This window comes from Protomyctophum parallelum (assembly GCF_964188405.1).
Source record: "Protomyctophum parallelum genome assembly, chromosome: 1".
NCBI classification, from domain to species: Eukaryota; Metazoa; Chordata; class Actinopteri; order Myctophiformes; family Myctophidae; genus Protomyctophum; species Protomyctophum parallelum.
In genome coordinates, this window is record NC_139697.1 from 66,177,362 (window position 1) to 66,204,679 (window position 27,318).

Here is a 27,318-nt window from a genome sequence, read left to right on the forward strand (position 1 = left end):
CCGAGCACTGGTGCTCCTGCTGCCCGGGAAAAGACAGCCGCAGGGGGCACTACTCACCTGGTCATTTCATCACGCAAGAACAAGTACGTGTATGTTCAGTGTGTTCATGCATGCCTACAGGAAAATAGAAATTCGTGTGCGCGCGCGAATGTAGGCCCGCCTGTGTGTGTGTGTGTGTGTGTGTGTGTGTGTGTGTGTGTGTGTGTGTGTGTGTGTGTGTGTGTGGTGAGGGGGAGGGAGGGATATATGGACAGACAGAGATATACTGCTCCCTCCATGCCTCATGTATGTTATGTATTACCACTGCACTTTGTGAAATATAATTTCCCCACTTGCTTATGGCTAGTAGCCTACTGTAATGGCCCATGCAGTCACAGTGATAGAATTTGAGATTGCTTTGATGTTTTTGAGATACAGCAGCCTAACAGGTGCTTTTGAGAAGCTCTCACCAAGCAACATACGATAATGCCATTATACTAATACTGTACGGTTGTGTACAGTGCATGCTTTCATGCGTATACTATACAGTGCCATCGTTGATGCATTCACGGGCCTTATATTTAATCGCATATCTGACTACACCACAGCTGTGTCTGCTCACATGCCCTTGCCTTGGGCCAGCACACGCACAGATCGCGGTGGTTTTCATTTAAGTGAGAGGCCATTAAAGTCTGACAGTGTTCTACAGAGCTTGTATCGTCACTGTTGGTTGGAATTTGGAAACCTCATATGTCCAAAACCGTTATACTTTTCAGGAAATAAAAAGAGCCTGTGTTACAATGGATCTGATGTAGTTTTACTATTTAGTCACATGCTTAATACTTTCATTGGTTCAATATTTCTAAAACCCAAAGACACTTAACCACTTTCATTTTTATGTAAAAATATGCCAAAAATATCCCCCAAAATCCAGATCTAAAAGGCTCACAACATGTGATGCAGGTCTATGAGCTGCGTTGTGAGCTCATAAATCGTCTATTTCCCCCTACTTCTGTGTGACACTGTGACAAATATTAAATTACCCTCCCCCCAAGAACATACCGGTAAAAAGTTGAAATATGGAGAGATACAAGGTTTCTGCCCGACAGCAAAGATATGCAAGCTAGTAATGGAAATTCACTAATGGCAGGATGATCAATAAAAAGCACGGTCAGTTTTCTGCTCTCTCCCTTCACTCACATGAGGATATTCCATTACACATACAGTATATACGCCATGGCACGGCACCATATAAAGGTTTAGAGTACTATACAATACTGCTTTTGTCATTACTGAAATGGATTTGTTACATGCTGGCAACTAGTGGATTGTCCAATGTTTTCATCCATTAATGGTAGGCCTTTGCTGAATATGAAGACTATTTACAGTGTTTCTGGGTCTTTGTACCATGCACACCTCACTATTCTGAATTTCAAGGTTGTACTTTATTGTTACATCTTGTGTAGGCTACAGGATGCCAATTTAATTAGTCATGCAGTGACAAACACTGATTCCTCTTCAAAATCTCCCTATAGACTTTGCCCCCATGGACGAGAATAAATACCCATGACTATAATTTAAAAGCTCAGAGTGCAGACTCTTTCCCACTATATAGAGAAGAATAAAAAGCCTTGATTCTATTTTAAAATCGATTTCTTAGATTCTTTCCCACAGCGGATGAAAATATTTACACTACCATATAGGTAGGCACTAGGCAGGTAAGTGTTCAAGTTTAACAATATAAAGGAGACTCAATTATTTTATATTCATTGCTAGAAATTACATTGGGAATGTAAATCTTTTCATTGTTACAGAAGCATCATTTGTTATCAAATTGAAAATCAGTTGCCACTAATACAGTCTGGTCTATGTCTTGGCTGAGGCCCTTAGTGTAATGATTCGGTCAAACCAGCACTGGGTATTGTGGGTGAGAGAGTTTTGTTAGCCATCTGTAGAAGAAGTCATTGCGATTCTTACTATTACCCACCTTATCTAAGATTAATAATAATACAAAACAAACTATAAGTGTGCAATGGGGAGTCTGCATGGGACTTATGATTTAAAACTATATAAATTAAAAGGGAGATGATTAATGTTGAATCGTGGACAATTTCAGTGAATAATGACCATTAAAGTGGCTTGTGCAGTATATGTGTAAGTGATTAAGATAGTCCAGGACCATAATGTAGTGATAGTGGGAAGCTGGCTGGTATAATGATTATTTAAACCAGGATGAAACCAGAAAAATACTTCTTAACTCCATTTTCAATTCATCAGAACATTTAAAGACATACAATAAAGAATATACAATTTATGCAAAAAAAAATGAAATCATCATATACACTGTTAGAAATATGGGAAAACGTGTACAGCATAGAAATATTATGTGTGAGGGGAGGATTTTTTTTTTTCAGGGGGTCAGTTTCGAATTGCAGCCGCCCGTAAGAGCATCACACATTCAAAGGCATAGCCTAATATACCACACACACACGCACACATCTTTGGTTCTAAAATATTGTTTGATTTGATTATCTTTATTTTGAAACCTTCAGGTAAAACAGTCAAATAAGATAATAATACAAAATAACAATATATATATATAACCACAATGCATGTATATTTCTTTTTTGAATGAAATAAGAAAATTATAATGACAACAATGTGATCATTCAAAAGTCATCCTAGAAATTGTAATCTGGACCTGGCTGATATTTTAATGATTGTTATAGATGCCATGGGTGTGTCCAACATCATGGCTCATCCATATCTTCTTAGTATGACCTATTAAGGTCTTTGCACAATCCTTATGTGCTCAATACAAATGCTTTCTATGAAGCCCATATATAATAATGCATTATAAACAAACATAGAATCCATTATAATCTGCTTAACACTGTATAATGATAGTTGCTGAAATGGTACATAGAGATTCACAATTATAACACAAAGCATGTAATAATGTGTTGGGAAACTCACAGACATTTTTATCTGTGAGTTTCCATTATGGCCCTGTGTATTCTATTCATAGACATTAAATTGCTGCTTATAGTGACTTAATATTCATACTATAATGCATTATAAAAGTGATTGTGGTACACGTGTTACCCCAAACTTCCTAGAATGAAAATGTAGATTTTTATTTCAATTTAACGAGTTTCTTTTTTTTACCTAAGTATTTATTTAGTTGATTCCTTCTTTTACTCGATTGAGTTTTATTTTCAGGTACATAGTGAGTAAAATGTGAGCTATCATTTATGGTAAAAGTGATTTAAACATTTAGCATACCCTCTCATCCAAAGATGGATGACGTGAACCCTAAACAAACCACAGGGGGAAACGGTCAAGTAAAGAGTTACATAAGTGCTACACAGTAAATATAAACCAGGTAACCATCAAACCTAGCATGTCGAATCAATATGCTATTATCTACATAACATGTTATTTGTGGACAAGCAAACCGACAACATACATCTAGACTGTTTATGACTAAAAATAGACAACAAAAAGTAGCACAAGAAGTAGAAGAAGGGCTGAAGTGGTTCATGTATGTTTTGTAATAATAATCAAAATCTACAAAGTAACTAGTAACTCAAGTTTTCAAATAAATGTAGTGGAGTAAAAGTACAATATTTGGTAGTACAAATAACTCAAACTTGTACTTAAGTACAGTACTTAAGTAAATGTACTTTTACTTAACACTAACACCACTGGATTTCTTATTGTTAGGGGTTTGAGTGAGCATGCCGGCAGACCAGCAAGTAGAGAGTTGCAATAGTCTGGAGATGACTGACTGAGGCTTGTATTTTATACAGACTTACGATCCAAAAGCTTGTTCTGTGAGAGATGGAACGTTCTTGATGTCGGAGGGGTGTCGGAGAAGGTTTCTTGAGGAGAGTTGTAACTCTATCTGACTTGAAGGCAGATGGGATGCAGCCTGATGTGTTAATGATGTGGTTATGAGTGGATCAGGGTAACGGTCTGGAAGATCAAGGAGGGGTCGGGAAAGATAGGAGGAAGAGCTTCTGATATTGTGGGCTGTATTTTGCGTGTCTTAAGTACCAGGTCTTATTCCCTAACTTGAGTAAACTAAAGACCTGGAGGCGTGATCAATGCCATTTGGCTATTCTGAGTGGCCAAAGAGCATTGATCACGCCTCCAGGTATTTAGTTTACTCAAGTTAGGGAATAAGACCTGGTACTTAAGACACGCAAAATACATCCCATATCTCTGGTGTCGATGGCTCCAAAATGTTCATTTTTCAGGAAATGAAAAATATTAAACTTTGAGGAAATGAAGAAAACCTTATATTTTAAACCAAAGAAATACTGCCTCATCAAAGTTGCTATTGTGAATTTATATATTGTCAATTACTTGCATGAGAGGGGAAGAGGGGGTGGAGTTATCCAGTATGGTTGACAGTTTGAGGATCCCATTGAGTTAGCTGGTTTTGTCAGAACCACCTTTTAATGCTTTTCATTGCTTCAATATTTTTTTACCAACTCAACCAATGAGTTTGCTGGTTTCTGACGGACAGCGACGATATCGCTTCAGCAGAAAGGGATGGATGTCATCAGTGATGGGCTATAGAGGCATATTGGAATGAACAAAAATAGAAGAGAACTTAGCTATGGCTTTGTTGAAGGCAAAGAGGAATGAATGCATGGGAGAGTTAATCTGATTGGAGTTTTAACCCTGTCCCTACCCTGTCCCTCTCCTCATTTTTTACTTTTTTTAGTTCTCGGATCGTCACCTTTTCTTCAACATTTTAGTCCCTTTGATCTTTGAAGCACCAGACTACTTTTTTTTGTCATCAAAGTTTTTTAATGATTTTACATAAAGCATACAAAATCCACATGACTTACACACAAGAAAAAGACAAGAAAAAACAAACAAACAAAACACACCTAGCAGTCAAAAAAAAGAAAACCCCTGGACAACACCCCTCCACACTCACACTCTGTTGTTGACACTCGTGGTTATATCAAATGTAATGTACAAATACAAAATGTTACAACAAACCTTTGATATACAAAAACAATAGTCCCATATCTCATGGAACTTCCCTTTGACGTTATTTCTCCTGACAATTGAGTATTCAAAGGATGCCGTTTCAGTCATAAGTTGGGTCCAGTCTGTGATCTCTGGCGTAGCAGAGCTCTTCCAGTTTCTCAGTATCAACCTAGCTGCAGTAATAAGGCCTGCAGTCACCAATGCATGTTGTTCCTTGGTGACCCCCTGTGGCAGCACCGTGCGATCTCCCAAGAGACAACCTTGGGCATTCTGGTAGTATTAGCCCCATCCAGTCTCCAAGTTCCCCCAGTACCTCTTTCCAGAAAGGCACAACCACAGGACATTCCCAAAAGGCATGTAAAAATGTACCATCTTCCCCTTTACATTTCCAACACCGTTTGTCTTCCACCAAGCCCATCCTAAACAGCAGACTACTTTTTTAATGTTTTTCACCTCCATTGAGCTAGGTGCTGATGATTTTCTTAGCTATGGCTTTGTTGAAGGCAAAGAGGAATGCTTGCATGGGAGAGTTCATCTGATTGGTCAGTCAGTTTAGAGCCTCTTCTTTCAGCTGCTCTGAGACATGTTCGCTCAGCTCTGAGGGTTTCAGATAACCAAGGAGCTGGCAGACGCATGCTTGGAGGAGAGAGGGCAGTGACGTTAAAGACAGATGTAGTGTAGAGGAATGAGGAGTTGCAGTCTGTTGAGAGGGAGGGCATGAAATCAGGGGAAGAAAAGAGAGCTCATGTTCCACCCATGATGACAGAATGGACAGAGGTTGGATAGGTCTAGATGGGAAAATGGAGAGAGAGAGAGAGAGAGAGAGAGAGAGAGATGTTATAAAGTAGTGTTCAGAGACATGAAGGGGAGTAACAGAAAGGATAGAGGCGGAGCAGTGTCTAGACTAGAGAACTATAGGTCCAATACATTACGGGAGGTTGAATGAGGATAGAAGAGTGGTAGCATGAAGTCTGCTGGTAGGTGGAAGTCCCCTAATGAGAGGAGTGTCAGACTCATCTCCAGGGAAGAGGCTGATAAGATTAACCTGCTCTCCAAGGAAATCGCCAAGTTGACTTGCGGGACAATAGAGCACAATAATAGAAAGAGGAATTGAATTGTAATTGAGAAAAGTATGAAGTTCATGTGTGAAAAATGAAAGATGAGAAAGGCATACAGACATTCACTTGGGATATGGTCCACCTGGGCCAGAAAGCCTGGGAGAGAGCATGAAGTTGTAGGGTTCTGAGAGGGCAGCACATCAATTTACAATTTACAATTTAGGCATTTAGCAGACGCTCTTAATCCAGAGCGACTTACATTTAAGCAAGAACAGAAGCATGGGCACAACAGAAGCACATAGCAGTGTGTGAGAGTCTTTTGGGAGTGTGGAATTGCAGAGACTGGAATGAGGTGTAGACTGAAATGAATTCCTCTTTCTGGACTGTTGGGCAGTTCCAGAGTCCTCCTTCCACAAGGAAGTGGTGACTGGGTGACCTGGAGAACACTTGTGCATAGTGTGCAGAGAATCGGAAAGAACATGAATAGTTATAAAACACATTGTAGCAAAAACGTTAATTCATATTGTTCATACTGATATGACTAAAAACTGACAAAAAAGTGACTACCCACAAATGTTGGACAGAATAACACATTATTTATAGTATTGTAGGGCAATAACCCGGTGAAATAATGGAATATTGGGAACAATTTTTCAACATGCCTAAAATCACAATAATTTGTATTCAAAAGTGACTACCGGTATGTACTTAAGTGTTCTGTTATCTTCCACTAATAGGCTACTATGTTCTTATCAGTCATTTTGCTAATTTTCAATACTTTTAACGTCTTTGTGACAGATGTGTAGGTTAAGCACACAGTGATAAAACAAAATCAATGAAAGCAAGCACCCACTGCCTGACTGCTTGTACAGTACAAGATCAAACTATCTATAGCTATTAGATGCAACATTTCAGTCGCCAATACCTTGTCTGCCAATGTCTTGGCGACGTAACGTTCCAGGTCTAATAATGTTTTTCTCTTGTACTGTGCAATATTTTCAACACAAAACCATTTTTTAATTCAGTAGGCTTCACGTAATCAGAATCACTAGCTATAGTACTTGATGGAGCAGAATATTCAAACGGCACCACTACCCTACATAGTGGAGCACACTATTCAGACAGCACTTGTACACTGTATTGTGAATCAGCACTATAACTGCTGCAAGGCTGAAACCAGATCCCTACTCCTCACACCCGGAATCTCATTCCCTTCATCCAGCCAGTCCAGTAACGTCTGTAATCAGATCATGTCCAGCACCTGGCTTTAACAGGATGTCTGCAATCATTTTAACATCATTTGCATCACAAGCCTTTGCTGGAGCAACAATGTCATCATGCGTATGGTGGAGTTCATGCTCTTGTGATGAAAGGATAATTTAGTATTCCCAAAGTGTCATCCACTCAACTACCTAATCAACCAATCAGCGACCTACTAACCATTGTCTATATTTTCGAATACAGCAGCTACTTAGTTGGGCGAAATGTTGTTAAAATGTTCACATTTTATTTCCGAGTTCTTTAGCTTAGAAGATTGAGAATGATGTACCTACAGTATAAAGTGCTGCGTAAGTGTAACACAACAAAGTTTGAGTTTTTAAGGGTAAACATTGGAATTGACACTGGAATGAAGATTGGAATAAGTGGATGGCACAGTAAGGGAAATGCTTTTACAATGTCTTTGTTTCTGAGTCCAGGGTGGAGACAGATGTGCAACCTTCTTTAGAAATCGTTGCTGTCGGGAGGAACCTCCTAACTCCATATTTGAATATTGAACCAATGAAAAGTATTAAAAAGCGCTTCAGACAAAACCTCTTAACTCCATTGGACCCTCAAACTGTCTGCTAAAACAGCTAACTCCACCACTTTCCCCCTATCATGCATAATTGGCAATAACGGTCACAACACCAACTTTAATGAGGCAGTATTGCTTTGTTCTCAAAATATAAGGTTTTCTTCATTTCCTGAACATTTTATATTTTTCATTTTCTGAAAGATTTACATTTTGGAGTGGTTTCTTCCCGACAGCAGAGAAATCAAGATTCTGATCAAGATGATCCATATGTCAATTTAAAATAACAAATTCTGTTCTCCTTTCCAGCCTTTCAGCATGGCTGAGAGGACGCTGGAGCCGGGGCCTGTCAGTGTCACTGTCAGCATCCCCATGGAAGAGACCAAACTCCCTGGCACACCTCAGGAGGCGTCCCTGCTGACCCACCTGAAGAAAGTGGAGAACCACATCACCGAGGCCCAGCGCTTCAACCACCTTCCCCGCCGCAGGGCTGTGGACCTGGAATTCACCGAGCTCTCCTACACCATCCGTGAGGGTCCCTGCTGGCGGAGAAGTGGTAATACATGTTCAGCTTTAACAAAAACAGTGTGGGATCAGGCAAGCGTCACGAATGATGGACAATATGTCTGAGCAGAAATTGAAGACGAAATTATGTCCTGTTAAGTCCTATCCTCTCTCCCTCTCTCTAGAGGGAGTTATAAATTCGTATACATTTAATTCATTTCGTGCTCTATTTACACACACTCTCACACATGCACACACGCACAGGCACAGGCACAGACGCACACGCGTGTCTGCACGCACACACGCACACACACACACACACACCTGTTCTCAGAGTCAGACTTCCACCATGTTGTTGTTGGCTGTAGCTTTGCTGTACTCAGCAGAGTTTAGACATAGGCTAGTAAATAATTTACATTCACAGGCTGGCACAGAGCTTCCTGCCCTTTTCTTTGTGTTCTCTGACAATCGGTTATATGGTACAAGAAGGCCCTGTGATCGATCATCTACCGTACTCATGCAATATAAATGGCATCTTAAACTCACCAATCTTATTCATGGTAATGGTATCACTCCAAGTTGAACTACCTATTGTATACCATAATATTTGGCTATTTTGCTTATCTTGTATGTGTTTAGAGGGAAGGGAAGTGGCACTTGAAAAATATATATTTTCGCTCTCCGGTGTAACCTTTTGAAAGGGTGTATAATGTGATGCTCACCATTTTTGTCTCATATTAATGTCAATCTTGTCTGATATTAGCTTGTATTTTGAGGGCCAAACAAGTTATTTGTTGACCCATTGTGAAACCTCAGTCAGTCAGTGGAGATGACACGTGAATTGGGGATAAGCCGTAAGCTAGGCTGGAAAGCCAACACGGCAGGACGTTTCTGCGCACTGGTCGATAAACAGACTTTGTTGGTACTGAAGCATTGTGTTTCCTCTGAGCTCTGGTCCAAATCAATCAGTGATTCTCCCTTGTTGTTTATTCCATCTCAGCAGGATATCTGCCTAAGCTTATTTGTCTGATGGCGTGTGAAGTGGAACTCACTAGGTTTTAATGAGAGAGTTCTCTTAAGGAAGGTAGCTTGTCAATTTGTCCAGGCTATTTACAATCTGACTGCCCCCCCCCCCCCCCCCCCCAGCACCACCATCAGCAGCAGACTATAACCGTCTCTAGGTCACCTTCAACACACTGCACGTACCCCAGTTAACCCTCCTCTTCCTCTACCAGGGTCTGTTCTTTGAGGGGCGCTATCCCCTCCTATACAGGTTTAATGTTTGTCTTTAGTTCAATGTTTATTTTGTAAACGCCATTGACAATGAAGGGAAAATGTACGTCATAATGTGCCTCATTACGTTATATTGTCTCTTTATTGTTAATGGCGTTTAATGTTTGTGTTGGCACCGTTTGTTTTACATCACCTAATCAACATGAGTTAGACTTTAATATATTAGTGCCCCTCACTTCACATGGTGTGATTTTTATTTTCCTATGCACAGCTTTGTGTGTTTATACCACAGAATGTGATGATTTGATTGGCTGAGCACAGAATGTGACAATGTATGATGATAAGAGCACCCCTCACTTCACACGAGTGTGATTTTTCCTTCACTCATGGTCTTCCTCTTCGGATCTCAACGTTGTGTGTTCTGATGCGCTTGTTTGTGTTTCTGTCCGATGTTAGGAAGCAGTATACAGTACACTCTCTCATCCTGCTTTTATCAAACTAAACTGATGCCAGGACATGAAGCTGTAGCTGACAGAGAATTGAGCATTGTGGTACTGTGTTGTGGTGTTATTGATGGGAGAGAGAGTGGAAACACACACCTCATTGTGGTACTGTGTTGTGGTGTTATTGATGGGAGAGAGAGTGGAGACACACACCTCAAGAGTACTAATTTCAAAATAGAGAGGACTATTGCACCAAATTATGTAAGTAGGATTTCATAAAAGAACACGACGGCAGGTACTGTGCAGTTGAAGACAGACAGCAGAGACATTTCTTGTAATGAAAGAAATGGAAAAAAAGACTGATGGTGGAATGGGCTCAGGAAGGTTATAGGAGATATGAGCAGCCCCCCATCTCTTCGTCTCTTTTTATAGCCTCTTCCTGGGGAGGGCAGCCATTTATCCCTGTCATTATTAAGTCACCATGGCCTCCTTTGATGTTGAGGGTATTCTCCTCCCAGGGGAGTTTACTTGGTAGTGTAACACAAGCCATGAAAAGGAGAGTGAGGTGAGAGAGAGAGAGTTTGTGTGTGTGTGTGTGTGTGTGTGTGTGTGTGTGTGTGTGTGTGTGTGTGTGTGTGTGTGTGTGTGTGTGTGTGTGTGTGTGTGTGTGTGTGTGTGTGTGTGTGTGTGTGTGTGTGTGTGTGTGTGTGTGTGTGTGTGTGTGTGTGTGTGTGTGTGTGTGTGTGTGTGCGTGCGTGCGTGCGTGCGTGCGTGCGTCTTCTTGCAGGTCAGCATTTTGTTATTTACTGTTGGCTGCAGTGCCAGCTACTCTCAATAATACGGAGATTGACGTTTAGATATACATCATTAATTCATTTCCGTAGAATGTTTATGAACATTAATTCATGTGGATTTAGTATCAATACAAAATATATGCATAAGCAGTTAACAGTGATGAATCTCATATTGACAAATTTGACAGTATGGTTACATTTGGCAAGAACAAAAAGTTAAGAGAAACCAAATAAATGCTGTTGTGAAACCACTGTTAACTCACCAAGTTGAGCTACTCAATTTACAAAATGTAGCTGGGAAAAAAACAGGATTTCATGTCGTCTCACCCCATGAATTACCATAAGATGGTACAGGTGCCATGGTGATGTCCGGGTCTCCCTGAGACCAGCGCCGCGGTCATGCACAAATACGACAATCTGCATGTGCGACGGTCGGAAAGCACTGGGACAGATCATCTGTATGCAGCACACACCAAGGCACGACTAGTTTCTCTGACAGGGCTTTGCTCTGCTGTGTGTCTGACTGGAAGCCCTTTCTGATGGATGCGATAGCAGCGCAGAGGAGGAGGGGCGCCGCCATTAGACTGCTTTGCCTGATAGTGTGAGGGTTAGAAGGGGCCGTCAAATCTACTGGGACACCTAATTATACAACCTGAGAGAGGAAGAGGAACCCTGGCAGACGGTGCTAGACTGCTAGAGTGAAGAGATTTAGGATATGGGCAGCTAAGCACTATAGCCCTCAACACTTAACACTCAGCGGACCCTCCTCTATATCACATGGCCAAACTGATGTAGTCTGACTGTGGGGAATGTTTTATATCATCCACATAATCTATATTAATAATATAACTAATATACTTTATCCACAATCTGTATATATCCATACACAGCCAGCAGACCTCTGATATCACTCAGACTCAGACATAACCATGATAAACAAACCCAAGACGCCCATATATAGGCAGGACTACGGCCACATCACTCTGACTCAGACATAACCATAACATGTGATGGCCGTGTATCGGCCACAACCTCTAGTATCCTATATAATCCATATCGCCATAGTATAATCCATTCATCATTTCATCAGGACAGGACTCATGGTTGTAGTAGCCTCTACAAGGTTATTGAACCCCTCGCTGCACCACCACCACCAGACAAACAACAAAACATGAAAAATGGCAGTGTTGTTAAAATTGATATTCAATTGAAAACCCATCCTTATACTTATACATTGGGGTCTCACACTGACAATAGCACCGCTTTTCATTTAGCAATAGCATCATTTGATTGATTGATTGATTGATTGGAAATTGTATTAACAGATTGCAGAATGTGTACAGTACAGTTCAAGGAAAGTACAGGTCAATACAACATTTGCTAAGAGGATAAAACCACAAAGAAAGTTGTTGTGACGTGTTGTGAACGTGTAGATCTGCTATATCGCAGCCATTGTCTGCTCCAGGATAGAGGCGCAGTCAACAGTTACAGTTAGACCTGCTCTGACATCACTCACCACCTTTCTTATGCTCCGCTGCTACCGCCAGTATCATGCAGTAAACATCCTGCTGTGTCATAGAGTATGCACCACCCCGCTATTGTTTCCGTCGCTCTGACGTTTATCTGATCGCAACATTGGCAGTAGGGCATACAGTCCAAAACCCATCCAATCAGAATGGTAGTTTATCTCTCTACTACTATTAAAAGAATCCTGATTAATGATGGTGTTTTTGAGTTCCATCCAAGTTTCATCAGAAACTTGACAGACTTGAGAGACTTCCCTTAAAGCTGCCAAATCCTCCTAAGTGCAGCAAATTCATTCTCTGGAGAGGCTGTGTTTCCAACAACAACCACAAACAATTGCTGATCCCATGTCAGCAAATCAATTTGACTCTTGAGGATATATTTTAGAATATGAGTAAGTTAGTCTGGTCCCGCGTATTGTACAACAAAATGCTACTCTGGCTTTATGTTTACATAGTAATTGTTTATGACATAGTGAATAGCTGAGATTTCCCCCTCCTCAGGTTACAAAGCCCTGCTCAAATGTCTGTCAGGAAGGTTCAACAGCAAAGAGCTGATTGGCATCATGGGACCCTCTGGAGCAGGGAAGTCCACTCTGATGAACATCCTGGCTGGGTACAGGTGAGACTGCATTGATTGGTGCCATTACTTCAATATTTATGAAGGGAGTTATTATTTATTAAACATATATTTTTTTTTTAAAGAAGGGGAAAAGAAAATCATCATTTGATGAAATATAGAGGATCCATTGTTGTTCATGTATTATCATTTTGTCAACCAAGGCCTGCCGTTACGTGGGTTACTGTTACTCTCTCAGTTTTTGTTTTCACAAATGTGCAAGATGATGGATATGTCATTTTGCTGTGGTCTGTCGGGCCGGTCTATTTGGACAAAGGGAGACAGGGATGAAGGGACAGATCTTCGTGAACGGCCGACCACGAGATCTAAGGACCTTCAGGAAGATGTCCTGTTACATTATGCAGGATGACATGCTGCTGCCAAACCTCACAGCACGGGAGGCCATGATGGTGAGGCCACTTAAATTTACCACTACCATGTCGTCATAGCCAGAAAAAAGCTAAAATAGCAGATCTACAGGCTCATGTGTCATGATGCAATGCATTGTGAGCTTATAACACTGTGAGTTTGCAGGTTATCTATTTTCGACAAAGTATATAGGGCTTAAGTGGTTAAATTCAATGTTCAATGATCATCCATAACTTCAAGATCCTATGCTAAATCATATCCTTCTTCCAGGTCTCTGCCAATCTGAAACTGAATGAGAGCATGTTGGTGAAAAAAGAACTTGTAAGTTTGATTAATTAATTAATTAATTAATTAATTAGTTTGACAAAAGTTGTATTACAAAATGTTAATAAATATTAACAGTAAATGCCAGTTCTAGTTCATCTGCTTTGAATTGTAACTATAGTCATACCAGAGCTTGATCAGCGAGAGAAACAAAGAGAGAGAGAGAGAGAGAGAGAGAGAGAGGGGAGGAGAGGGAGGGCAAGTGATAGGGGAGACTATTTCACCCACGGAATGCCCGGGACTGAAACCTGAATGCACTGATCGACATATTGCGAAGCGACGTGTTATCAGTGCAATAACCCCGGGATGCTAGGCAAGCTGATCCTGGCTGCATCTCGAAGCACCACGCGTCTTCTGCTTGTATTATACTGTACACGTGTCTCACAATCCTACCTCTCACCATGCCGCAGGTGAATGAGATCCTGACTGCTCTTGGACTTCAGGAGTGTGCCCAGACACGGACCATCTCCTTGTCAGGCGGTCAGTGTAAGAGACTGGCAATTGCGCTGGAACTGGTCAACAATCCTCCAGTGATGTTCTTTGACGAGCCCACCAGGTACACTATAGGAGATAATGTGTTTTAGCGCAGATAACTTGGTCTCAACAATTACCACAGTAAAGTGTTCATTTACCTTAATGTCATTTGGACCCTTGTGGGTCCATTTGGAGTTAATTTTCCTACTTACATTGATCCCAAATAATTTGCCATGGTGTCTATTTTGTAGAATTGCCACTGTTCAAAAGTGTTCCTTTTTTAAGGGGTGCTAGCCCCTTCTATAAACCTTCTATAAACCTTATGTAGCAATGTCAAATGTCTGCTAACATAAAATGTACGATGACAAGAGCGCCCCTCATTTCACACTGGTGTGATGTTATTTAGTCTGGAGTTGCCCTTTAATCCATTAAAACCAAGAAAGCATCTGTGTCATTTTTTACTTTAGCTATATAGCAACAGTTTTTCAGATTCTGGAACATTGGTTTACTTCTGAAATTCTTCTGATTGGTTTACTTCTTGTACATCTGCTATTTCTGAACATTTTTGAATTTTCCAAATACATTTTGGCGGTCCTTGACACGGAAAGGTTTGAGAACTATATACTGATTTAGAAGGCATTTGTAGAATCGGCCTCGGGTCTTAATGGAACTGTTGGTTAACATCCAAACTAATCGTGTCCATCTCTCTCCACTTGTTTGTCTGCTGCCCCGCCCTGTGTCCCCATGTCAGTGGTCTGGACAGTGCATCCTGTTTTCAGGTGGTTTCCCTCATGAAGTCTCTGGCCCAGGGAGGACGGACAATCATCTGCACCATCCACCAGCCCAGTGCCAAGCTGTTTGAGATGTTTGATAAGGTCATTTGCACTGTGTATTTCTATTTGTTTTCAATTATTATTATTTCAAAATATTTTCAAAAAACATTCTAAACAAAAGCAATTTTTCATGAATTAAAAGCTGATTCAATGATTTTTTTATTAGAAAACAAATGTTTAAGTAGTAGTGAAAATAGCCGATCTAGAAGCTCACAAAGTGGCACGAAGTGACTTGTTCTGAGCTTGTAGATCTGCTATTTTCACTAGTTTAAGTCCCGAGGAGACATCAAATTTCTCTTTTGGGTCATGGCCTAAAAGGCTTGGGAACGACTGCTATATATGATAATGTAATTAATGCTCTATATTTGGACTCTGCCTGTTGGCATCAGTCAGATATAGCTCTCCATTAATCCTGATTTATATTTTGTTGTACACTGGTGCCGTGCACTGAAAATAGCAGACCTCCAAGTTCACAATGAGCTGCTACATCTGCTATTTTCCGCGCAGGACACCCACCATCGTATGATGGCGTTCAGAATTACTATACATGCAATGGATTCTCCTAGACATGTTATGTTAGGTGTTCATGCATTATACAGTGAGTCTGTCTTTGCATGCTGAGCTCAGTTGGTTACTGTGTATCTGCACTGTACCCCCCGACAGCTGTACATCCTCAGTCAGGGACAGTGCATATATAAGGGCACCGTCCCTTACCTCATCCCTTATCTGAAGAACCTGGGCCTCCACTGTCCCACTTATCACAACCCTGCTGACTTCAGTAAGTCTGGGTGCCCTGGACATGGATGCGTGCGTGCGTGCGTGCGTGCGTGCGTGCGTGCGTGCGTGCGTGCGTGCGTGTGTGCGTGTCTGTCTGTCTGTCTGTCTGTCTGTCTGTCTGTCTGTCTGTCTGTTCTTGTCAATTGCGACCCTCTATTTTTTCCGAAATTACACACTTGTCATTATATTGCCCATAGATTGATATTCTGTCCTCTTGTGTCCCATGCAGTCATTGAGGTGGCATCGGGGGAGTATGGGGACTTGAACCCTGTGCTGTTTGAGGCCGTCCAGGGGGGTCTGTGCTCAGAGGAGGGAAAGAAGAACTCTAGTGACAAAAGCGAATCATCTTATCTCACTCACAGCGTGAGTAACATACTGACACAGACACAGCAACTATTTATGACACCATGTTTACAGGAGCAGACGTAGAATACGCACATCGACAGGCTGGGTGCTGGGCTAAAAGAAACTTAAGTGAATTGGATGGAGCCTGCACACCATAGGTACTAGCAAGACGTTCTTTATTTAAATACTGACAACGTTTCGATCTGTTAGATCTTGATCCATGACCTGATGAAGATCTAACAGATCGAAACGTTGTCAGTATTTAAATAAAGAACGTCTTGCTAGTACCTATGGTGTGCGGGCTCCATCCAATTCACCATGTTTACAGGAGACCTGTAGAATTGTGACAAACCCACTTTGGTTCCCAGTTTAGCGCAAGAAAAAACTATTATTCTTTTGGTTCCAGTTCCGAACCAACTTTTAGGGTTCTGAACCAATTAATTTCAGTCGAAACAAACTGGTTCAAAATTAGGTGGGAAAGAATTACCGAAGCGGTCCCCGGTGGAGAAGGTGATAAAGTTCTCTAAAGTTCCACTATGCCACCACTCATATGGGTGATGGCTTTTTAGTTTAATTATTATTTGGCCTTTCTTCTGGGACATAATCTTCTCTACACATTTTCTGTTTCTCAGTCCTCTTTTTCATATTTTGCTACATTGTTATGAGTATTTCTCTTACACATGTCCTCCAAAATGGAAAAATAAACCACACCAGATAAAAAAGACAGGGTTTCAGCTTCTTCAAACCACCAAGAGATTCTTAGTGTACTCAGTGGCGTTGAAAGCAGAAGGCTGTCTCGCCACTGTTTTTGTGAAATACTTTGGAAACATCTAAAAGGAAAGTGGAGGAAGACCTAAGTGTTCTGACTGGAAAATAAAATGAAAGGGGTTCGGTGTCTGATAGTATGAAGGTGCCAGATTAATATAGTGCATAAAAAACACTGTTCTGTTTAGCAGGCCCAGTACAGTGTTGTAAGATGTGGAGTAATTATGATCTCTTCAATTACAATGACAAGCATTAACTATCAGAGAAATTGTAACTATCAACACTTTGTCTTTTCTTACAGACTTATGGCAAATGTCCATAATGATGATTTAGCACTTTTGATTAATTTTGGAAACAAATATTTTATACAGTAATATATATAGTTATATACCACATATTTTTATATCTAAGAATAAATATATTAATTCTGATACAAGCTTTTCTTCGAGGAATTGAAATATTCTAGCGGTGAGGCTCTAGGGTCAGTCCAACACAACATATTAAAAACAAATACTTTCTGTCGTCATGTAATTTGTTGTGAACCTTCATTCTCCCCAGATGATGCTTTTGGTGTCCCACACTGGCTTTTGGTGAGGTGAAACTCATGAAGTGCAGTCAAAGGCATGGTGTAATGACAGAAAATAAGTATCTTCTTGACTGGAGAAGGGCGGAGTCCCTGTCACAGTGGCAAAGTTGTTATTTTAGTCTGAGTATATTATCAGTGGGTGTGTTGGATCATGACAAATTAAATGATTGCTTTTCATGACCTTTAAAAGCAGTGCACTGTGCTCAGCACGACACTAGTGTTCTGGTAATTTTCATAGTGTCAAGGAAGAAAAGCCTTGGCCCCAAGAGTAAAGTCATATGTCCTTATGCCAGAGGTGCAGAGTAGTCAACAACAAATTTCCGGCACCTCAAATAGACCGCCAAGAGCACATGATGTGAAATTATCTCGGTAGGAAATTTATTAAACAAATAAATACATCTGGCACCGGTCCTATGAAAAGTATTTCTCATTATAAAGTTCAGTTCATAAATTCATAATTCGCCAACAACTAAACTAAACTAACCTACGTACACATAAGGAGTGGACATCTACAACATGCGTAGACCTGTTCATCCAGGAGTGGCAGTAGCTCAGTTTTGTCTTGGAAACTGTTGAAGTCCAAGATGGACTACAGTATGGTTGAAATGTTTCCGTATGTTTTGTCTCAAACAGAAGCTTTATGCCAAAATTGTTGGTGACACATGACCCTACTGCACCTCTCACACAGGCACACACACACACACACACACACACACACACACACACACACCCTCACACACACACACACACACACACACACACACACACACACACACACACACACACACACACACACACACACACACACACACACACACACACACACGATGTATAAGTGCACCCCCTGGAGTGGACATGACGCTAACACATGAAGTGGCATAAGAGGAGTAGCAAATGAGTGGCTTAAAACATACCTGCAAGAAAGAAAACAATACGTGCCAAACTATTTATACTATATATAAATGACATATGTGCAGTACTGACATCGCTCAAGTGCATACTATTTGCAGATGACACTAGTCTATATAGCTCAGGAAAAGACCTAACACAGCTCATATGTACAGTGAGAAGGGACCTGGAAACTCTCAAAATATGGTTCGATATTAACAAATTATCTTTGAACCTTAGTAAAACGAAATACATGATCTTTAGTAACAAAACAATAGATAATTCAGTTAAATTAACAATTAATGACATAGAAATTGAACGAGTATATGAAAACAAATTCCTGGGTGTAATAATAGATAGCAAACTAAATTGGAAACCACATGTAGTGCACATAAAGTCAAAGATTTCTATAGCTATATTATACAACAATAGCTATATTATACAAATTAAGAGACCTTGTAAACAAGGACTCACTGTATACACTCTATTGTTCCCTCATGCTCCCATATATAACATACTGTGTGGAGGTATGGGGGAACACCTACAAAACAATAATGCAACCAATTTATATGCTACAAAAAAAGGCCATAAGAATCATTAATAAAACTGAATATCTTGCACCAACAAATCCACTCTTCATCTGTAAAAACACACTAAAACTAGAAGACATAGTCAACCTCAACACTGCATGTTCATGTTCAAAATAAATAAAAAACTACTACCAACCTCCATACAGGACCTGTTCGAAACCAGGGAGACCCAGTATAACCTTAGGGGGACTTGTGTACTAAAACAAAAAGGGGCAAGGACCAACACAAAAGCAAGATGTATCTAAAATAGGGGTAGACCTTTGGAATAGTCTAGATCAATGTAATTCCTATTATGATTATTATCTTTATTATTGTTGTTCATCATTATCACTTCATTCCCCGTTTGGGCGGAGCTCTGATTGTTCTCGGCCTATTGTCTTAAATTAGCCTGTCACATCTTGTAAAACAACGAAAAGAAGAAAAAATGTTGTGTTCTCTGCTTCTGCTGTTTTTCTTTTGTTTTTCTGTTTTTGTTTTTCTCGTTTTTGTTTTCTTACTTGGTTTTTGTTTTGTCAGTAACTAATGTTACTCTTAAAAAGTGTAGGAATAAGCTTTGGCTTCAGCCTACACCTTTTCGGTGCTAAACTTGACCTTATAATACAATCTGTCTTTAAAAATGTAAGTACCGAAATAAACTATTCGTTCAAGTTGTGGAAAAGCATGGGACCTCACATCCGGAAATTGTCCGTTCACCTATTCTGGATGCCCAACGTCATTCAGCCTCCCCCAAAATAGGGCCCATAGTCTTTTGTTTAAAGTAGAATGGGGCCTTATGGAGCCAATCCTTAACTTAAATTTGCATGAAAACAACAGTGATATCTTCATATGACAAATGCTAATATTATACATTTGTATTAAATAATTAAACTTGGTAAATCTTTACATTTACAATACTGACACAGAAATGAGGGAAGGTTTTGCTGGTTTCACAGTGTGTGAATATTATTTGTTCTCTATCTCTACAGGACACAGGAACCCTTGAGAAACATAGCTTTGCCACCAGTACATTTACACAATTCTGCATTCTGTTCCAAAGAACCTTCATTATAATATGCAGAGACACGGTAAATTACTAAACTTCATCTATCTTGAAATTAATCAATATGTGTGTCTTTTATCACCGGTATCTATTTTTCAGAGAAATTTAGTGCTGTTGTGTGTTGTGTTTTCAAAGGTGTTGACCCACCTCAGGGTGATGTCCCATCTGTGCATTGGAGTTTTGATCGGTCTGCTTTATCTCAACATCGGCAATGATGCCAGCAAAGTGTTCAACAACACCGGATTCCTCTTCTTCTCCATGCTGTTCCTCATGTTTGCTGCCCTGATGCCCACTGTCCTAACCTGTAAGATACTGGTTATATACTGTACTCACTGTCCTAACCTGTAAGAGACTGGTTATATATATACTGTACTCACTGTCCTAACCTGTAAGATACTGTTCATATGCACTGTCCTAACCTGTAAGATAGTGATTCTTAACCTATTGAATTTCAAGGACCCCTACCCAGTTTGATATGCATTAGGCCACGGACCTCCATTTGTTACAATTTTCTTTACCTCAACCCAATCTACACTGTAAACAACATAATAATTACTCAGTGTTATAGGCCCGTAAGAGTCCATTTCGACCCCTGGTGGTGCATAAGATACCATGCATACACCCACTGTAAGATACTGTTCATGCCCAACCTGTAAGATACTGTATATGAAGGGGATGTAATGAGTCATGTTACACTTTTAACTTGACAGAGAATCCTAATGTATTCTTATGTTGCTGTTGTTATGCAGTTCCTATGGAGATGTCTGTGTTTATGAGGGAACATCTTAATTACTGGTACAGTCTGAAGGCTTACTACCTGGCCAAGACTATGGCTGACATACCATTCCAGGTAATCTCTAAAGCGGATCAAAATGCAATGCAGCGTGGGATGTGGCTCCAAAGGATAATGTTAAATTATTGTCTCTTATGCCTAATTTCATACACTGTCTTACTACAACAGTGTCCCATGCTGAAAATCTATAGGGTATAGCAGTGGTGGCCGTTTTCTGGTTATATTGTTCCAGACCCCCTTAAAGGGGGTCAATAATAATTGATGAAATCGCTATGGTAAAAGGGGGCCCCTTTTACCATAGAGATTTCATCAATTATTATTAAGACTAGAATCAAGCCAATCAGGATCCTGGTGAATTCATGACCGCATAAAACATTTGATTCTGTGAAAAGAAAATTGACAACTGCAAAACAAAGGGTATTTATTAAATAATATACTATATCATAGAGTTATGTTTTATGGTCATGATTCACCAGGATCCTGGATAGCTTGATTCTAGGCTTAAATTCATTCCTTTTGGAAAAATGAATCTGGAAGGACGGAAACGGACATTGTACGCCTCTGCTATGCCCTATAAGCTTAAAATGTATTGCTATGCGACATGTCGGAAGAGTGTAGCTCTACTATTCTTTGTCACGGTCAAGTATAAATCAGGCTTAAAACATTTAATGTACTTTTCTCTCTTCAACTTTCATAGATTCTTTGTCCCATCATATACTGTAGTATAGTGTATTGGATGACAGAACAGCCTCCAGAGGCAGGTCGCTACCTGCTGTTCATGGCCCTGTCCACGTCCACAGCCCTCGTAGCCCAGTCTCTGGGTCTACTCATAGGAGCTGCATCCACCTCCCTGCAGGTTAGCAGCCATACAAGCATAGCATGTCTAAACAAATACATTTAACTGAAAAGATTTAAAACTACAATGGTTATTCTGTGCTGCTGTTCAAGTAGTTAGCAACTCGGGTCCTGGTGACATAGAGGACTCGTACACCTTCACAGGTATTACCGATGATACTATTAAGGCTCTGTTCTATTTAGTGTACAGTGATTCTCAAACGTTTTCATTTCAAGGACCCCAATAACTCTCAGAGTTACCGACCCGTACAGGGCCATTTGGAACCCACTCAAGGACACTTTCAGACCCACTGGTGTAGCAGAGTGTTTCCAGTGAGCCAACATGCGCAATAGCAGCACCCTGACTCTGTTTGACCAGAATGGAACAGAGCATTCATTAGTATCATCGCCGCGGTAACACCCGTGAAGGAAGTAGGGAAGGGGCCCAAGTTGTTTCCAAAATGTCGTGTCTGCATAGAGCCCATTCCCAATTCTCCATGTATTCTAGTCCCTTTATCACTGCTAATATCTACAGTTGTAGAGCACAACCAACCACTTGTATCCTCTGATATATGTGTGCCATCACAGCTGCTTCTTTTCATGTGACTCGACAGTGACTAAAGAGTTTCACTGGGAAGATGTAATGCATGTGGAGGAACATACTCTTCCTCCTAGTTACACAACGCACTGACCAAACTGTCAGGCGGCGATGACCCATGTGCATAGCACGCTCCATTACTTGATTCTTGATTAAATGTTGTGGAAGTATTAAGTGGCTTGAAATGAAATGGAGACTACAAGTTGTGCAAATAACACTAGTTAGGCCTATATTCCAGAGAGGAGTCACAGGAACTGCAGTGCACATGGGGGTAATGGGCTATAAAGCTGTCGAAACAATTGGAACTAATACAAAGTAGTCAGGATTCAGGAAGTTGGTTTCTTTATTCCTGCAGTCATTTTCTTTTTCTTTGTTTTTTTAAAGAGTAGTTTTTTTTGCTTTTTGCCTTTATTGATAGTTAGTAAAGACATAGGAAAGTGAGAGGGAGAGAAGGGGAAAGACACAGCAAAGGTCGTCATGAACTACGTGTTCGGGTCACATATAGGCCAGAGCCTACCATATATGTGGCATGCACTTGGACCACTTGGCCAGTGGGCACCCAGTCATTTCCCTTTAAAGCAATGAATTAATATGTTCAGTGAACATAGCTGTTTTTTGTCTCCTAGGTGGCAACCTTTGTGGGTCCAGTCACAGCTATACCGGTGCTGCTGTTCTCGGGCTTCTTTGTGAACTTTGACACCATTCCCAAGTACCTGCAGTGGAGCTCCTACGTGTCCTATGTCAGGTATCTGTAGCATCAAGCTTGTCCTCACTCCTCAGTGGTGGAAAGTAACTATTAAGTAGGCCTACATTTACTTGTACTGTTTCAAAGGGCACGTCACCCCTTTTGCAACCAGATCTTATTTTAATGATGTTTGGGAGACAAGAAACACTTTCCTGGGGTTTTTATGTGGGTAATATGTGTTTTTAGATATTTTAGTATTTCAAAGTGCCAAATCCCAATACCCCGGCCGCTCGGGGTCATTCCAACTTTTGCTTTGGCAATGTAAACGTATGTTTTCCCATGCCAATAAAGCCCTTTGAATTGAATTGATACACGTCATAAGTGATCGCAGAATGTGCCGTCGCTTTGGGGTGAGTGCAGCAAAGCATTATGGTAATTGTAGTAATCCAGCAGTGAGACCAGTGTCCATGACATCACAGACACTTTGAAATACAAAAATGACTAAAACACATATTACCCACATAAAACCCCCAGGGAAGTGTCTTGTCTCCCAAACATCATTAAAATAAGATCTGGTTGCAAAAGGGGTGAAGTGGCCTTTTGAGGCATTTGTACTTTACTTGAGTATTTTCAATTTCCAATACACTTACTTGTACTCTACATCTGAGACGTACATATTGTACTTTTACTCGACTACAATTATTTAAAAACTTACTTTGTAGATTTTGAATTGAAATTAGCTGATCTACAAACTCACATTGCGTCGCAATGTGACGCATTGTGAGCTTGTACTGTAGATCTGCTATATTCAGAAAATTTTCACTTAAACTTGAAATTACACATTCTGCATAATGAGTACTTTGTACTTTTGGTACTTAAAATACATGTTGATGCCAATTATTTTTTACTTGTATAAGTAAAGTATGTTAACTTATAAATATACAGTATTGATACTTTTACATAATGGGAAAAAAAAGAAAAGTACTTTTTCCACAACTCCATGTCCACATTTTAAGTTTTGATTTGATTTGACAGTGCCAGAGTTATGTTTGGGACAGGTTTCTGGAATTTATAGATAATATATAATAATGATAATAAAATAAAAATATATATACTTTTCAATGTAGAAGTTACAATGTATTTTACATAATAAAAATATCATGTGCATCTTGGTATACACATGGGAATGGCTTGACTTGGATCTCATGACTTCATGTGGCCATTCTGTGAAGTCAGTCATCAAGGAAAATAGTGGAAGTAATTCTGCAAACTACTGGCAGTGGGCACGACAAATTAGATGCTGATCAATTCAGTGGTTTGTGAGATCAGCGCACGCGCGCACACGCACGCATGCACGGACACATGCACGCACGCACGCACGCACGCACGCACGCACGCAACACAAATGTGAGGGCCCGAACGACTAGTGAAGAAAAGAAGCATTCATTCATTTAAGCTGTGGGCTCCTCTTTAAGGTCTGGGAGGTACCCTACATACATTTGTAACTCAGAGAGTGTTACACTTGTACATTCTGAGAGGTAACACTAAGGATTTTACTGTGGACTTTGGGGAAACCTAGTCTTGTTCTTTTGTGCACCACATGCAACTGTAACCTACGTATTTGGGGTACAGGGGGCTGGAGATCTAACCTTCGTTACACTGGTCTTCCAGAATTAAAAACTCTGTAAAAAACAAAGATTGTATCCTAACTGTCCTTTCAAGATATTAGTTCCCTCTGTATGTTTGTCACATTTTGTCTTGTATGTCTGCATTTAAAAAAAAAAAAATCCACCAAATAATGAATAAATGAACAAAAATCTAACATAAATATGAATCCCAGAAGACAAAAACTAAAAACATAACAAAAACACACAGACACAAAGGTAAACAGAAAAACAGCTTGACATAACTACAACAGTACAGCATTTTTCAAGTTGAGTGCAAGGCAGGAAAAGAGCAGAAGACATGACTCACAATATACATCAGATATATTGATATATTTGTCACAGGCCCGGCCTGCATCCAGCCCTCGCTCGCACTCCGTACGAGGGTATACTGTATTTTATTGTGTTTTAAAAGCCAATACAGAGTTGCCAATCTGAGTTCTTTGGGGAGCACTGAGCGTTTAGACAGCAACTGCTCGATCCCCTGTTGACATTAATTACGATCTAGAAGAAGAGAATTGCAGTTTGTAGCAATGACCTAAATTAAATGTTTTGTCTTTCCTGGGCTCTTTCCAGATATGGCTTTGAGGGAGTGATCCTGTCCATCTATGGGATGAACCGCTCTGAGTTGGAGTGTCCAACAATGGTGTGCAAGTTCCAGAAGCCTGAGGAGGTGCTGCAGCTTCTGGACGTGGAGGATGCTAAACTGTATGTGGACTTCCTGGTGCTGGGGGCGTTCTTTGTGATCCTCAGGTTAGCCACTTTCCTGGTCCTGCGATACAAAGTCAAATCAGAGCGTTAAGAGGTCCATAGACAACCATTCTGGGATATGAACTTTCACACATACAGTATATTCCTGCAAGGTGAGATACAGTAGAATGCATATAGTTTCTCTCTGTCTCCACGCACACATGCGCTGCCTCACACACACACACACACACACAAACACACACGCACGCGCGCACACACACACACACACACAAACAAACAAACAAACAAACAAACAAACAAACACATGCACACGCACGCACACACCAATTAGAATAAAGACTAGAATTGATAATGAATACAATCATCCAAAATCTGACATCATTATCCGAACTACACATTACAGTGTTCATTTGCAGGTATTCAGAGGACTTGCGGTGATATATATGGCTGGATTTTGTATTTGGAAAGGTTTTAGTCAGGAAAGGGGGAGATTAGGCACGATTATGGATGGAGTATAGATTTCCTCACCTGCCCATACTTAGCCCTCCAATATATTTTTTGGTCAGAGTGTTTATATATATCACCTTTACTCTACAAGAATACTGTGTAAATTCACTAAACATGAGCAGAATATCCTACATAACAACAAAGCATGTTTCCTTATTATGAGGAATTGAGATGTACAGTTATTGGATGAGGGAATTCACAGCAACTCAACTATGAGCAGACATATTGTAGTACGTAGCCATGGTATGGAGAAGCCCCATTAAATTGATGACTATCATCATCATCATGGGACAGAATTGTCCAGGCCAGGATCATCCTTACTGTATGTAGCTTATTATCCTCCTGCCTGTAATATCTTTCTTCAACGGTCCAGACTCAGAGACACTGGACTACCACTGATACCCCATTCATCAACATTTAAGTGAACAACATCACATACACTGACTCAGCAATGGTGCGTCAATGTGGTCACGAAGTAGTAAACGTCAGGAGTGGATTGTCAAGTGAGGATCATTCTCCGTTGGGTTGGTCTTATTACCAGCCCCATCACTCTTATTATTATTACACGTCATCACTGACCAATAGGCTGTCAGAGGATGATGGACTTTGATTCCCATCTCGAGAAAGGACAATGTTGGCAGGCGACCTGCACTTCTAAAGCCTTATTTATTCTTAGTTGGAAATAGCAAATCTTGCAGATCTGCTATTTTCGGTGTGCAACACTGCATGCAACCAAGAATAACTTTAGGCTTATAATGCCTTGAAATTGTGAAATACATCCCACTGCAATTAGTGTGCTTCAGATGGGAAAGGTACGTGGATTCACCTCTCAAGTAGGGCAGCTACGCTAACTGGCTCCTAATTAGGCTCCTCACACTTCACATCCGTATCTGCCATAAGCAAAACTTTACTTTGATGAGGCATGACGTGTTGCTTGTCGAAAATTAAATATACCAATGTATAGTTGTATATATTTATTTTTTCCGACAAGTGATACCATCATATTTCAAAGTATAAGTGAGGCTTTAATCAGTGTTGGAGGCCAGGGTTGGTCTAGCATGGAGAACATAATGTGAAAAGCATGGCACTGTTTTTTCCGGACCAAGGCGGAGGGTTGTCTTTGGCCTCGGCCATAAGGAGAGAACATTATTTTAGTTAACGTGCAATATAAATATTCTATGATAGAGTGCTGTTTGTGTAAATGGTGTCATTATTTTGACACATGTCTTTGAACTGCTTGTTTCTGCTTGTTGTTCTAATAACTCTTTAGCAGACTGCTCTTCGACATCTGAGATAAAAAAAATCATTTTTGTTTCCTGCTGTGCTTTGCTCAAGTCCAACTGATCTGTGTTGTCCAAAGCAATGCTACATGTAGACATGTACACGCTGGCTGGGCGGTTTGTGTGCCTCTGAACTGGAATGGAGTTTATTGTGCTTTAATGCTCATTGTTTGCACACACACCTTATGTCAAGACATACATGCTGGCACATACAGACAAAGAAAAACACACAGACACACACTCAAACTTGGCAATGTTTAGAAGAGCCTCTCCTTATCACAGGGCAATGCAAATATTAATT

At 40.4% G+C, this 27,318-nt stretch overlaps 1 protein-coding gene across 1 annotated transcript; it reads left to right on the top strand.

The window, feature by feature from the left end:
• On the top strand, positions 1 to 25,321 carry abcg4a (ATP-binding cassette, sub-family G (WHITE), member 4a; the record flags this gene model as incomplete). The annotated part of the gene is made up of 15 exons (XM_083765934.1): positions 1 to 83; positions 8,149 to 8,395; positions 12,841 to 12,958; positions 13,233 to 13,365; positions 13,595 to 13,645; positions 14,059 to 14,204; positions 14,874 to 14,997; positions 15,619 to 15,733; positions 15,962 to 16,095; positions 19,872 to 19,970; positions 20,081 to 20,249; positions 20,695 to 20,795; positions 21,436 to 21,594; positions 22,797 to 22,915; positions 25,096 to 25,321. The coding sequence occupies exons 2-15, from the start codon at positions 8,158 to 8,160 to the stop codon at positions 25,319 to 25,321; spliced, it is 1,932 nt and encodes a 643-aa protein (XP_083622060.1). The 5' UTR covers positions 1 to 83; positions 8,149 to 8,157.
• Between the last annotated feature and the right edge of the window lie 1,997 nt (positions 25,322 to 27,318).